The sequence below is a fragment of the Cebus imitator genome, unplaced genomic scaffold (genome assembly GCF_001604975.1).
Source record: "Cebus imitator isolate Cc_AM_T3 unplaced genomic scaffold, Cebus_imitator-1.0 Scaffold15, whole genome shotgun sequence".
Taxonomy (NCBI): Eukaryota; Metazoa; Chordata; class Mammalia; order Primates; family Cebidae; genus Cebus; species Cebus imitator.
In genome coordinates, this window is record NW_016107330.1 from 1,858,577 (window position 1) to 1,872,843 (window position 14,267).

At 60.1% G+C, this 14,267-nt stretch overlaps 1 protein-coding gene across 9 annotated transcripts in view; it reads right to left on the bottom strand.

Moving 5' to 3' along the window:
* The window catches only part of CASZ1 (castor zinc finger 1), a 163,488-nt gene that overhangs the window by 11,097 nt on the left and 138,124 nt on the right, over positions 1–14,267 (bottom strand). For 8 of the 9 annotated variants that reach the window (XM_037729639.1, XM_037729621.1, XM_037729624.1 and 5 more), the window contains 10 exons: positions 11,138–11,972; positions 9,996–10,064; positions 8,255–8,345; positions 7,306–7,470; positions 6,107–6,279; positions 5,164–5,975; positions 2,752–2,887; positions 2,499–2,562; positions 1,082–1,236; positions 869–991 (listed from right to left, as the gene is read on the bottom strand). In XM_037729639.1, coding sequence (XP_037585567.1) covers positions 869–991; positions 1,082–1,236; positions 2,499–2,562; positions 2,752–2,887; positions 5,164–5,975; positions 6,107–6,279; positions 7,306–7,470; positions 8,255–8,345; positions 9,996–10,064; positions 11,138–11,972 — 2,623 coding nt within the window. The remainder of the gene's footprint in view (positions 1–868; positions 992–1,081; positions 1,237–2,498; positions 2,563–2,751; positions 2,888–5,163; positions 5,976–6,106; positions 6,280–7,305; positions 7,471–8,254; positions 8,346–9,995; positions 10,065–11,137; positions 11,973–14,267) is intronic. The other variant, XM_037729618.1, reaches the window with a different exon arrangement.

Here is a 14,267-nt window from a genome sequence, read left to right on the forward strand (position 1 = left end):
GAGAGGCAGAATAGGGGGTCTCAGGGGGGCAGCGAAGACAGGTGCAGAGGGAAGTGTGACTCCATCACAGGCCTAGACCCTGGTGTCCGTCCCTACTGGTCCCCATCATTCAGCTCCAGAAGTCTCCGTGACCCCACCAGGACAAAGGACTAGATAGCAAACTGCCCATCCTCTGGTTCCCAACGTGGGCTCCTGGCTTGGGCCCAACCATGCCTTTCTTGGTCCCCAACTCCTCCTTGTGTGTGTGACAGCAGGCCCTGCCCCAGGAAGCCCCTTCCTTCCAGAACCTGCTCGGAGGTCTGAAAGGTAGGACTCTCAGTATTCACGGCAGGCTTCCCAGAAGGCTGCAGCGGGGGTGCCTACACGGTGGGGAAAGCCTTGGGAGCTTGCAGATCTGTTTTAAACGATTGCAAGTTCTGAGTTCCCTTATAATTGGGTGGTCAGGCTTGAAGCCCTTTAACTCCATGGGAGTTATAAATTCATTTCATTATTTTTAGGTCAAAAGTAACCTAGAGATATGATATTGTGGCCTGCAAAGGCCTTCAGCTAGGGTTCCTCCCCAGGTCACAGCCAAGTCTCTCCAGCTGGGCTCTGCACCCCTCTGGCCTGCTCTGCAGGGGGCACGCGCTGGGACCGATGGCTGTCCTGGGGACATGGGTGCAGTAGCAGCTGTTGCTCAGGGCCCCAGGCTGAGGGCTGCGTGTGTGAAGGAGGATGGGAAGCCCACTCTTGCTGGGGCAGCACCTCTGAGACACCGCTCAGCTTCTGTGGTCTGGTGGAAACGGCTGTGCAGGCCCCGGCCCCACCCACCCCAGAGCCAGGCTGGGATCAGTGGGAGCTGCTGAAATGCCCCCAGCACCCTACTCACTTTGCGTGCTTGATGGCCCCGTCCAAGGTGCTGAAGAGTGCGCCACATTCCTCCACCACGCAGTGGAAGTGGGCTTTGTGGAGGAAGTCACACTGGCCGTTGCAGAAGTCCTTGGTACCAAACCTAGCCAGAGGAGCCGGCATTAGAGGAGAGCCAAGGGCTCTGGGGTGCGCGCTGGGGGAGGATGGGTGGGCACGGCTGGCAGCCCCTCACCTGCGCAGGTACACCTTCCAGGGCTCCGCCAGCTTCTCCTGCACCAGCGCCTTCACGGCCTTGCCCAGGAAGGGTGAGGGCTCCGTGGCGGGGCTCCCCTCCACTTCCGCCTTGATGTTCAGCAGGCTGCCCAGGCCCGGGTTGCCCTGAGACATCTGTGAGGACAGAGGCCAAGTGTGATGCTGGGGCATCCCGGGTGGGACATGGACACGGCTGCCTGGGGAACAGCGGCTGAAGCTCGGGGCTGCAGGGACCCACCGGGCCCTCAGTGGCAGCAGAGAACGCAGCCCGCCTGCTTGGCTCTGGCTGTGGCCGGGCCCTCCCTGAACCAAGAGCCTGCGCGCTGCCCAGGCCCCAGGAGCTGCGAGACCTCCCCAGGGCTCCTCCACTCGAGCCCTTGCCGTGGGATCCATCACTCAAGCTGAGGCCGAGACTCAGGGCGCACACTGCAGCCCATCTTTCCCCAGACTCTGAGGCTCCCTGGTTACTTTCCTGCCAGAAGGTTTTCAAAAGAAGCTCAGGAGGAGGAGGGATGGGGGAACCCCTACGAATTCCTTGAGAGCAAGAGGAGGCTCACAAAGGGGAGAGAAGAGGGAAGGAGGGCGGGAGGGAGGGAGGGAGGCTCACAGGTGAAGATGGAGACAGGCCCGCTGTAGTGGCCAGGAGGGGGTCAGTGCAAAGGCTTCACAGAAAGGGATGGGGATGTGGGGGCAGCGGCCAAAGGAAGGGGAAGGAGAGCTAGAGAGCAAGTGGCCAAGGAGTGGATGCCTCAGGGCATCAAGGCTCCTTTCCTAGCAGGTGCCCGGCTGGGACCCCTGTGGTGAGAGGTTCGGCCCAGGCCAGGCCCCTCCTCAGCGCAGTCACTGGTGTACAGTAACCGAATTAATCTTGGTGTAGTCAAATGTATCATGTGAAGGGGGAAAAATATATTTGAGATGATGTATAATTTACAGAGACCCTGCATTATTTAAAATAAATATTCCAGAGCGACCTCTCCGGAAGCGTCCGAGCCCATTACTCAACCCGAAAAGTGGAAATTGATGTTTTGCTCCCACTTTATCCCCCCTCCCCCACCCCCTTTTAAACAAACAAAAAATATATAAAATAAATAAATAAAATTAATAACGAGGCATGAACGAAGTTGAAGGGCTCTGGAAAAGCTTTTGGAGCCCTCCATCTGAAGGGAAAAAAAGGTGTCAGAGGCTGGGATATATTTCTTCAGCCAGTTCATTAAATTAATTTGTAAGCAGTGGCTCTGAAATTATATCCGATGAAAAATGGCCTCAAAATTTAAATGGTACAAACTCATCTTATTAGAGGGAAAACATTAAAAAACAAACACATCCCCCCCACCCCCCAGCACAGCTTTAATTTCTCTGGGTGGGGGAACGGGAGGCGTGTGATGGATGGCTCTTACCTTATTCATAAGCGAGGATAAAAGAGATGAATTTGCCGGGACTGCATGGCCATTTGATTCATTACTAGAACACAAACCAAGGGGCTTGAGCTTAGACGGCTGGGGCCTGGGCCCCGGGGCTCACCCTCCCTGCCCGGCCCTGGGGCTTCGGCCCGGCCGGCCCGATGCAGCTGCCGGGTCGGGACCACCCCGGGGCTCCAGCTAGAAGGTGCGGTTGGTCCTGGGGCCAGCTCCCTAGGGGGCCTTGCCTCACCTGGGCTCCTTCACAGTCAGGTCTAGACTGCGGTCCTGGGAGGCCTCATGGGGGCCTGGGGTGCCGGTGCTCTCACCGGGTTCCGGCTTCACCTGGGCTGGGGGGAACCTGGCTGGGGTGACCTGCTGCCCACTTCCTGCAGGGGAGGGGAGGGAAGATGCATCAGAGGGGCTGAGGGCCTGGCCTGGGCACTGCCCCCTGGAGGGAGGACAGTGGACCGGGTGAGCCCCTGCTGCTGGTCAGCGCTTCTCCCGCTGACGTGATCGCTCGCGACGCTTGCTCCTGTGTGGCAATTCTTCAAGTGATAATTATTGCAAAATTATGTCAAAGTTGTCCTGGCTCAGGGCCTCCTGGAGGAGAAGGGTGGGAGGCTGGGGAGGGGGCTGGGGTGGGGGCGGGGGCCCTTCATTTTCTCCACCAACTGTCACAGTTGATTTGTGGGGCTGCCGCTTAGGCTTTTATTAAAGACTCTGTTAATGCTGAGGGAAAGTGGCAGATCTGGACTGGGAGGGTCCCTCTGTGGTCCCCGGCCTGCGGTTGTCGGGTGACAGCCCGCACGGAGCATGCCCAGGAAGGGACTCTGCTGCATCAGGGTGATGGGGTGGACGGCCGGTCAGAATGGCCACACTGTGTGAGCCCCGCAATCAAGCTGTCTGGGGCAGGGACATGAGGCTGGACAGGCTGGGCTGGGCTGGGTCCGGGAGGGAGCTGGGCGGGTGAGGCCGCAGGAGGCCCGAAGAGCAGGGGTAAGAGAAGCTGCTGACAGGGCCATCCAGTGAGCCTTCCCCCACAATCCCCCAGTGACGGAGATATTAATTTGCCCCAAGGCGCTGCGGCTGACAGAAAGCCGCTTCAGAGACAGCAAGTGGCATTTTATTAAAAAATAAAACAGCCCCCTCCCCTGAGCTTGACCTTTCTTTTGGGGGAAGGAGACTTTCCTAATGAAAACAAAGTACTTGATAGTCTGGCGACTGAGCCCAGGTGGCCCTGGCCAGCAGGCACCTGGCTGGAGGGGTGTGGCCAGTGAGGCCCCACCCAGGCATGGACTAGGAGGCGGCCACTCCATTTGTCTGCTGGGTATGTGCACCCTATCGGGCCTGTGAGAGTTTTCAGACCTCAGGAGTCCACATTCTAGTGGCTCTCCAAAGTCACCTGCCCAAGGTCCCAGGGAAACAGGGCCCAGCCCCCCTGCCAAGCACTGGCAGCCTCCTCGAGGTGTAGGCAGAGCCCCGGGCTGGCCACGGGGACCCTCAGTCTCGCAGGTTCTGAGAGGGTTTTGAATGGGAGCAGGCATCTTGGCCAGGAGCCTCACTCCCGCGGGCAGCGCCTTGGTTCACCACTTCCTAGCCTTGTGCCCGGGACAGACCATCCCCAACCGGCTGCCGGCTCCACGGGGTGGGGCTCTGTCTGGCGTCCAGCCTGCTGCGTCCCCAGCACCCGGCTTAGAGCCTGGCTCTCAGCAGGCATCAGTGGCTGTTGAATGAATAACTGAAATAAGCCACATCCCAGACGTGAACTGAACTCTCCCCGAGGATTTAAAAAACAGGAACTACCCAGAGGGGGAAAAAGGAAGGGGAGCGAGGTGAACAGAACTGGCCTCCCGACCCAATCCAGAGAAAAACAGAAAGAACATTTTTTTTAAATGGAGAATTTATGAAATTATAGGAAGGATGAAAGAGAGCTGCGCCCCTCAGTGAGTCAGCATGAAGAAGGAATATGCAACTCCGGGCTCTGGCCCTTTTCTGTCCGACATGGCAGTCCCTGACCAAGTGTGGCTGTCTAACGTGACAGTCCTGCTTCCGTGTCACAGACCCAGCTTCAAGCACCAACAGCCACACGTGGCCAGTGGCTGCCAAGTCAGACAGTGTAGAACAGAAGGCTTCCATTGTCTGGCAAGTCCTACTGGGCAGCACTTGTGGAGGAGGGAGCCTGGGAATGGCATCCCCGGGCCTGGAGGTGTCCAGGTGTGAGGTGCTGCCCCTCCACTGCTGGGCTGGACACAGGCCCCACTCCAGGTCAGCTGCAGGAAACTCTGGGCATGCCTGGGGCCCTGGACCTGCTCTCATCAGGGCTGGACTTGGGACGTGGGAGGGTAAACAGATGGTGGTGGGGGGACCTGCAGTGGCCCCAGGGATGCGGGGCAGCCTAGCAGGCAGGGACCATTGCCCCCACCTCATGGATGGAGAAACAGAAGCACAGGCCTCCTGCTGTGGGTGAGCCAGAACCAAGGGCCCCACATGGAAACCAACAGGATGGAGGCAAAGACCAGGCAAACAAGGGGCGCTGGCAGGCAGGGGCCACATGGACACCTCTTCCAAACACCCCCTGACTCCGCTCTGCAGCCTGAGGCCAGAGGGCCACCCCAGTCCAGAAGAAGGTGCCCGCTTTCCAGGCAGGACCCAGCCTGCTCACCTGGGTCAAAGGTGGCAGAGGGCTTGAGGGCAGCAGCGGCCAGCCTGGCCATCATGGGCGAGATGAGGCCCTTGCTCGCAGAGATCCTCTCCATGATGGAGGCAGGTGGTGCCGGGACAGAGGCGGCAGCCACGGGGGCCGAGTCTCCAGCTCCAGAGGTGACCAGTGAGGGTGTGTCAGGGGTGGCTGAGGCTGCTGCCCCGGACGACACCGCACCCAGGAGGCTGGGGGTGCCCACGGGCAGAGAGGTGCTCCCACGGCCAGCCAGGATGGGGAAGTAGGGCGCCGGGCTGGGCAGGCCCGAGTTGGAGAGGGCCAGGGCCAGGGGGATGGAGCCGGGCAGGCCCTGGGGCAGCAGCCCCGAGATCTTGCTGTTGGGGGGCTTGGTGGTGCTGGGCCCAGCCTCGGAGGCCTGCTGGCTGGTCGGGGAGGCGCTCAGGCTGGAGTTCTTGCTGCTCAGGGCGGAGAAGTCGATGAGGTCGTCGTTGCTGGACTCCTCCTGCTCTGTGTCCTTGGCACCCAGCAGCGAGGGCGGCAGCCCCAGTGCGCCCGAGGAGCGGATGTGCCGGCGCTCGTGCTTGCGCTTGTGTGAGGTCATCTGGCTGGTGGAGGTGAAGGTGAAGCCGCAGCCGGCGCGGATGCAGTGGAAGTGGTTGGTGGCCTTGCTGTATACGCAGCCCTCATACTTGCACTCCTCGTACTTGTAGAACTTCTTGAAGCCGTCCTTGGCGTACGCGTCGTCCTTGATGTGGTAGCTCTTGTGCTTCTCAATGTCACACTTGTTCTTGAAGGTGAATGTGCAGCCCGGGCGCCTGCAGGGGACGTGGGGAGCCTGTCATGGAGCCTCAGGGGGCCCAGAGGAGGCCCCGCCCTGCTCCCACCACGGCCCTGGGTCCCTGCCTTCCCTCCCCGCTTCTGTCCAGGAAGGCCCCGCCCCGCTGACCTGCAGTGGAAGTGCGTGGTCTTCTGCCCGTAGAACTGGCAGTCGGCCGTGCCGCAGTCCTCGGTGGCTCGGAAGCGCTGGAACCCGTCGTTGATGAGCTGGGTGTTCTTCTTGTGGAAGTTCTCGTGGGTCATCACATCGGACGTGCTTGTGTACACTTTGTTACAGCCCACCTGCACGGGACGGGATGGCGGTCAGGTGTTCAAACAGAGGCCAGGCGCTCCGGGGCCGAGGTCCGCATCACTGGGTGTGGCTGGGGTCCCTGACTTCCCTGCTCAGGAGAGCTCTGGCACCTCTTCAGACTGGAGACCGCGGAAGGTCAATGTAGGAAGGCAAGGAGAAAGCCTCTAACACCCCTCAGGCCCCCACGGAGGGTGCTGCTGGGGCTGCCTCCATCTGTGCCGAGGCTCAGGGCATTTCGGGAGACCTGGGGCACTTTTTGGCCCAGGGGAGGGAGCTGCATTCTGAAGGAGCTGGATTTTGAGTGCCAATCCACGGCCCTACCTCTAGAACCCTCAACGGGCGGATAGGGGCTGGATCCCAGAGGTCACCTTTAGCCCAGGGATTTGCTCAGTGGACAGTTCCTGGGCACGGGGCCCTCCCACCCCACCCCAGCCAGGCCAGGAAGGCAATGTTGCCATATTGAGTAAAAACCCGTGGAATCCGAACACTCTTGAAAGCTGGGCCGTGCCAGTGTCTGCACCATCTCAGAGCCCAGAGGGTGGCCCCCCTCTCCTCGAGGCCCAGGTTGTTCACGGAGCCCATAACAACCCCGACAAATACCGGGGGAGGCACGGGGCTGCTATTTGCAATCCAAAGTCGCTCCTCCTGGCCCTGACACCTTGAAAAAGCCCAGACTCTGCGTGGCATTAAAACAAAGAATTAAACAAAAACCTCCTCAGGAATCATTTGCAATGCAACTCTTGGTGTTAAAGCCTGAAAAATGTCGGTCTGTATAAACAGCTCACTGAATTTCATCCACACCAAGTATGGCCATGGGGAAGGCCCCGCCCTGGCCCCCCAGACACTGCCCAAGCCTGAACCCCAGGACCCTACTGGCTCGCTGGGTATCCCTGTGTGGGGCCTGGAGAAAGAGGGGTTCCTGATCAACCGGGGTCCCTGCCCACGGGGCAGCCCTGGCTCTGGGAGTGAGGGGTTCGGGGGACTCCGAACCAGGACAGCCCGGGGGCGGGGGGCACCTGCATGCAGTGGTAGTGGGTGCTCTTCCCGTTGAGGTGGCAGCCGTGGTAGTAGACGCTGCAGTCGTCCAGCGGGCTGAAGCGCATGAAGCCGTGCTGCAGGGAGTTGTCGCGCTTCTTGTGCATGTTGTAGTGGCGGATCACGTCCTGCTTACTCGTGAACCTCTGCCAGGAGACAGCGCCTCGTGGGCAGGAGCCTGGGTCCCCCCTCTGCCTTTCCTCCCATCTGCCAAGAGCACCTGCGCCAGGTGCTGGCCTCAGGCCTCCCTGGAAAGAACCCTGCTTGGGGTCAAGGCAGCCCAGACTGCCCAAGGCCAGTGGCAGGCACACCGGCCCCTGCAGGGAACCATCCCAGAGGTTCTAACACCATCAACTCTTCCCAGACGTTCCCCTAGCTCCCCAGTGGCCATCCCCAGGAGCACAGAAGATGCATCGGGGCCAGATCTTGGAGGCAGGGTCTCTGGTGCTGACAGTGCACCTGGGGACTGAGGCAGGCTGGGACCGCTGGCCATCAAGAGGGAGCTGCCCTACACAGGCTGCCCCGACTCTGCCCTCACCAGCGGGCAGCCTTGAGCACAGCAGCGTTCTGACTGAACCTCAGTTTTATCATCTTTAAGATGGGGCAGTAATGCTAACCTAGGGCCATTGCAAAGAGTCAGTGAGACAAGGCTCACAGGCTGGCTGGCGCGGCCCTAGACATGTGGGAGGCTCTCAGTGAGAAGGGCTAGAATGATCACTGTGGGGATGTCCATGGCGCCTGAGCCTGGGAGCTGCTCTGTCCGTGGGAACCAGGGAGTATGGGCAGGCTAGTCATTTTTGTCGGCCCTCTGTCTCCTCCAGTCAAGTTTAGGTGGTGCAAGTAGAACTAGGCACCCCCCACCCCACTTCTAAGTGCCTCCATGCGCGCTGGTGGGCGGGGGAGGCGGAGCCAGTCCCAAGGCGGCCATACCTGGTAGTTGCACTCGGGGTCGAGGCAGTGGTAGTGCTCCCGGTACTGGTAGGCACAGTGGATATGGCCACAGTGCTGGCTGCCCGAGAACCTGGAGGGAAGGGGGTAGTGTCAGGGCCCTGCTCTGGGTGGCAGCCCCAGCCCCAGCCCCAGGGAGGACTCTCCGGGCTCTGTAAAGCACTCGGAGGGGAGGTGAAGTTGCAGAGGCCTGGGCAAGTGACTGGGCCTGGCGGGAATCCCAGGCCCACTGAGGCAAAGAGGCCCGGCCCCAAGAAGGGAACGACGCTGAGGTGGCCAAAGGTCGGAGCAAGGGGAGAGAGAGGGGCCCGAGCCCTGGGATGGGAGGGCAGGCAGACGCCCCCTCGGCTGCCCACCTGCCTTTTCTGCAGGGGCTGCCTGCCCTATTCCCAGCCCGCCCAGCTCTGGCCAGGTGCAGAGACCCTGGTTGGGTCCGCCCGGGCTCTGATACTGAGAGGTGTTAGAGGGCTCTCTCCGTCCTGGGCTTTTCCTGACACTTGAAACAGTGCAGAGTTATGAATTTTTAAAGCACAGCATCTGTTTGGCTTCCTGCGGCAAGAAGCTCACTCTCCAGCCGCTGCCGCCACCGCCAGGAGCCCGAGCTACCTCCCAGGAAACCCGTCCTCCTCCAGGCCCCAGGGCCGCTGGGACATGGCTCTCACAGCCTCAGTGATGGTAGGCTGTGGGGAGGCCACGCTGGAGAGGCCACACCATGACAACTGTGGAGAAGCGGGTGGCTCAGCCTGCCTGTCCCCCTTCAAGGATGATAAGAGATTGCGGGAGACAGAGAGAGAAACCCAATACTGTAAGGGGAAAACCACGTGCAAATAAATATTTAAGCTGAAGCTGCCAAAAGGGCCATCTGCGGAGGCACTAATAATAACGGCAATAATAATACTATAGAGGAGACAGCACGCGGAGAGCCGAAGACAGAGTGGGACAGCGGGCGGAGAAGAGCGGGGAGGAACCTGGAAGATCCGTGGACAGGCAGGCGCCAGCCGCTGTGTGCTGGCCCATCAGAGGGCAGGTGGGGGGTGGGGCGGGGAGTATTATTTGTGTGATTTCGGGGAATCTGTTGAGGCAAAGGCGTTTCACTGCCAATCCCATTGCCTTCGGGATGGAAAGGGGTTGCTCTGGAGTCAGGTGGTGTCAGAGCCTCACTGGGGAAGGCATTGGGCTGTGTCAGAGAGGATGCCAGCCCACCCCTTCTCTCTCTGTCTCTCTTTTATTTTATTTTTAAAGATAGGGTCTTACGCTGTTGCCCAGGCTGATCTCAAACTCCTGGCCTCAAGTGACCCTCCCACCTTGGCCTCCCTCAGAGCTAGGATTACAGGCATGAGCCACTGCGCCCGGCCTGTCTCTACCTTCCCAACCTGACAGTTCCATGGTGGCTGGCACCCTACCCAAGGCTCTGTGTGACAGCAGGACCCAGGCAAGCTGGGGGCGCTGCACTCACCTATGGCCAGGCCCTGTGCTGGAACCCTGGCCCGACCTGGGGACACAGGCCGCTGAGGGACGGTGCAGCCTGGACCACACAGAGCAGAGGGAGGCTCTGAAACGGGCGCGCAGGGCAGCCGTCGGCGGGTGGACGGACCGAAGTGGAAGGGGGTGGGAGGAGCAGCTACCCTGGCCCTAGAGGTCAGATGTCAAGCGAATGGCCTGAGTCCCCAGACAGTCCTGGCCCCCCACCTTCTCTCCATGGCACTCCCCCCCAGGGGCCTACCTGGCGATATATTTCTGGTAAATGTTTACATCTTCAGTGGCGGCTGGTTTATCTGTGGGCAGTCCGTTCCTGGCGAGAGACACGCAGGTCACAGCCGGTGAGCGGACGGGCAGCCTCATGCCGAGGGGGCATCTGGAGGGCAGCCCCTGACCTGAGCCCCCAGCCCCTCTGCTCTGTGGTGTCCAAGGCACCCAGGGCGGGACTGAGGACATCCCTGGCAGAAGCTGGGCAGAGGTTCAACGGGCCCAACTCTGGGAGGGCAGGGCCACCTCGAGCAGGTGGGGCTGGAGCCCCCCCTCGGGCACAGGCCAGCCTGGGGTCTGATGGGGCAGAAAGCCACAGAACCCTGGCTCAGCCGCCTGGCACTCAGGAAACATCAGCAGGCCGCTGGCCGAGGGGCACCAGGCCCCCCAATGGGGAAGGATGTGAGGTGGGGACCGGCAGCTGGGCAGGGGAGGTGTATCCCGGCTAGCTCTGCTCCTGGGTATGCAGCCCCCAGGGTCTGGGGCCGCTGCAGGAGGCGCTCTGGGGAAGGGTCTCAGCTCCATACCACCTACCATCTTACCACGCAGACCACTCCCCTACCCATGGGTTCAGGCTGTAAGGGCGTATGTGCTTCCCCACTACCTTTGCTTCCTGCCTCCCCCGAGCCCAGGAGCCAGGGCCACCATCATGGACCCGGCGTCCCACCCGGGGCAGGGTTTTCTCAGCCAGCCACAGGCCTACATCTGGTGCTTGCGGCAGCAGGTAGAGGAAGCCTGTCACGGGCAGATGGGGGTGGCTGCAGTGCCGGTGTGCATGCTAGTGAAAGGCAGAGCACCCCAGAGCCTGGGAGTGTGAGCGTGTGTGGGGGGCGTGTTCGAGGGACACGGGAGGGGTGGCGCGTGCAGCGCCGGGAGCAGGGCGGGTGCTGCGGGGGTGCTCACAGTGGTTCTGTGGGAGCAAGAGTGAACATGAGTGTGGTGTACGCCTCTGCGTGTGGAAGCGCGTGGACGGCGGCCTGAGTGTGTGTGCGCCAGGGTGCACAGTGGATGTGTGTGAGGTGTGAGCGGCAGGTGTGTTCTCAAGAACGGGTGAGGAAGGAGGCCTCCCATCTAGTCTGGCTCCTGGCTCTGGGCATTGTGGGGTGGGGAGCGCCTTACTTGACAGTGGAGACGGTCCCCGTGGTGATGGAGTCTGTTTTGGAGAAGGTTGACTTCAGGTACTCGGGAGTGTTGAAGGGCAGGGAGGCAGGCGGCTCCGGCCCTGGCCCCGGGGCGCTGGGGGCACTGGGCACGCTGGCGAGGGGTGCGGGAGCCAGGCTGGGGGTGGGCGGAACCTTGGCGGGGCCTGGTTTCTGGATGCCCCGGACGTCGTACTTGGAGGGGCGCCCCACCTTGCCCGTCTTGAAGGCGATGGCCCCGCCCATGTCGGGGCTGCCCTCCCCGGGTTTGAAGAGGTGCAGGTACTTGACGTTCTCCAGGTCATACTTGGAGGGCTTCTTGTAGGTGCTCCCGTTCTGGGGCCGCAGGTTCTCACCAGTCTTCAGTTTCTGGATGAAGAAGTCGTACTTAGAGGCCCGGGCCACCAGGCTCTGCATCTGGACGCTGCTGTGCGACGGCAGGGGCAGGATGGTGGCCTTGGTCTCTAGATGTGCTGTGTTGCTGGGCAGCCGCAGGCCGGGCAGGGGGCCCACCGCCTCCTTGCCTGTGCGCTCCTCGGCCTTTGTGCCGGGGGCTGGCCAGGAGAGCTGCTCGCCGGCCTTGAGCTTGCGGATGTATTCCTCGTACTTGGAGAACCGCGCCCGCTTGCTGAGGGTGTCCTCGGAGGCAGGCAGCATGGAGGAGGTGGCCACCTCTGGCGTGGAGCCCGCATGCAGCTTTTCGAAGCTGATCTTCCTGGCCAGCTCGTCCCGCGTGTTCTGGTCGTCGTAGCCAAACATGCCAAGGAACTCGGTCATGGTGGAGGCCGCGTAGTCCCGCAGCGAGGAGGCCTCTCCTGCAGAGGAGGAGGGGGGCGCATCACCTCTGGGAGGGAGGGGGAGGGACAGGAGGTTCCCCCCACTGGGAGCCCCCACCCACAGAGGGAGGGGGTCGGCTTGGGGAGGGGCGGAGCAGGACATGATCTATGGACATTTGGCTGACTTGTTAGGTTTTACGACTCTTAAATTAATTTGTTTTAAAAAAAAGTAATTAATACTGGGGTAAAATAAAACGAGTTCATCAATGCCAGGAAAATCAATTTCCTAAATGTTCTGGCCGATGGCTTTTCAGTACATTAAACAAAGTTTCATAAATGTCTCCGCTCTCTCGCCTTGGCCTAATATGAAAGAAGTCATTTTACTGGAAGTAAGGCCAGATCCCAACCTGCCTCCCAGGGCAGGGAGCGGCAAGAGCTGGGGACAGGTAGGGATGTGGGCCACTGGCTGGGCGGCCGAGCGGGAGCCCAGGACTGAGGAAGTTGCTCTGGCTTGGGTCGGGGTGGGCCTGGCTCAAGGACCTCCCTTGACCCCACAAATGGATCCCCTGGGCAGATGAAGTGTGCACGCCAAGACTTCCTAGGACCTGGGCTCGTGGCCTCCCCATGCCTTCCCAGATGTGGAGGGTCCCTGACCACACAGCTTAGCCAGGGGTGCGGACGTGCGGATGTGCTTGGCCCAGCTTCGATGTAGGACCTGGACTCGTCCTCCAAACCCCGGGCCCCCTTCGGTTTCTTGCACTCACACAAGGCTGGGCCACCTGGGGAGTGCAGCCTCCCCACTGTGGCCACCCCTGGGTGCACCAGGAAGCCTGGAGCCACCTACCCACAGTGACATGCATGCACACTCTCACACATCAACACACACACACACACACAAACCCCCACACAGTCACATCACACAATTACATCCAACATACACATGCATTCTCATACTCACACCCACACAACACACCCACACAGTCACATCACACAATCACATGCAACACACACATGCATTCTCACAACTCTCACCCACACAGTCACATGCACACAATCACATATAACACACCCAGTCACATGCACACACACACAACACATTCTCACACACCCACAGTCACATGCATACACGCACAACACACAGTCACATTACACAATCACATGCAACACTCACATGCATTCTCACCCAGTCACATGCACACACATGCCATCACATATACAATACACACATGCATTCTCACACTCACACATAGTTACATGCTCACAATCACATACAACACACATGTAGATTCTCATACTCTCATACCCACATGTGCATACAATCACATACATCACACACATGCACTGTCACACACACATGCACAGTTGAATACACACACTTAAACCATCACATAAACCCACACACGGTCACATGCACACAATCACAACACACACATGAATTTTCACACACTACACACATTTTCACACACTACACACACACAATCATGTGCTCACAATCACACACAACACACACATGCAGTCACACACACACCCTCCCAGACATGCAATCACATAAAACTCATGCACTCGCTCACGCACACATAGCTACATGCAGACTCTCACATAAAACACACACAGACACAACACACATACACACAGTCATACAGACTCACACTCAGACAACACACATACCTCACACACTCTTGCACTCACACTCGGGCTCACCAGCTCCCATCCCTAGCCACCTTCCCGCCTCTGCAGACACACAGGTACACAACCCCTCAAACCTCCCCAGCACCCCGCCCAGGTCTCTGGGAATGAGGGAGAAGGCGGTCCCAGGCTAATTCTGAGCTGTTCTTCTGCACACACCCCACCCCATGGCCGAGGCGTGACCCCAGCGCACACGCACACTTGCCCCTTCACTGCCCGCATGCTACACGCCTCCCGTGTGCCATGCCCTGCATGGGGGTTGGGTGCACCCAAGAGACTGAGACCTGACGGCCCCAGGGACACCGTGTTCTCTCTGCTCGCGTGCAAGTTAGCCACATGGGCACACTCGGGGCAGCAGGATCCTAGGCTGACCACACAGCCGAGGGAAGGTGTGGCGGGGGTGTCTTCTCCAGGCGAACCTGCCAGGCCTGAGATCCTCAGAGATACCTGGGATGGTATCTCTGGAAGAGGCAGGGCCGGGCCTGGGCAGGGGAAGACGCCTGGTGGGATATGGAAGGAGAGGCTGTGGGCTCCTGGGAGGGCGTGGGACCTAGCTAGGGGAGAAGAGGACAGTCACAGGCAGCCACCTGGCACTCAGGGTGCACAGAGGGACTCAAGAAACCAACAGTTTCCCTGGGGTGGGGCTGG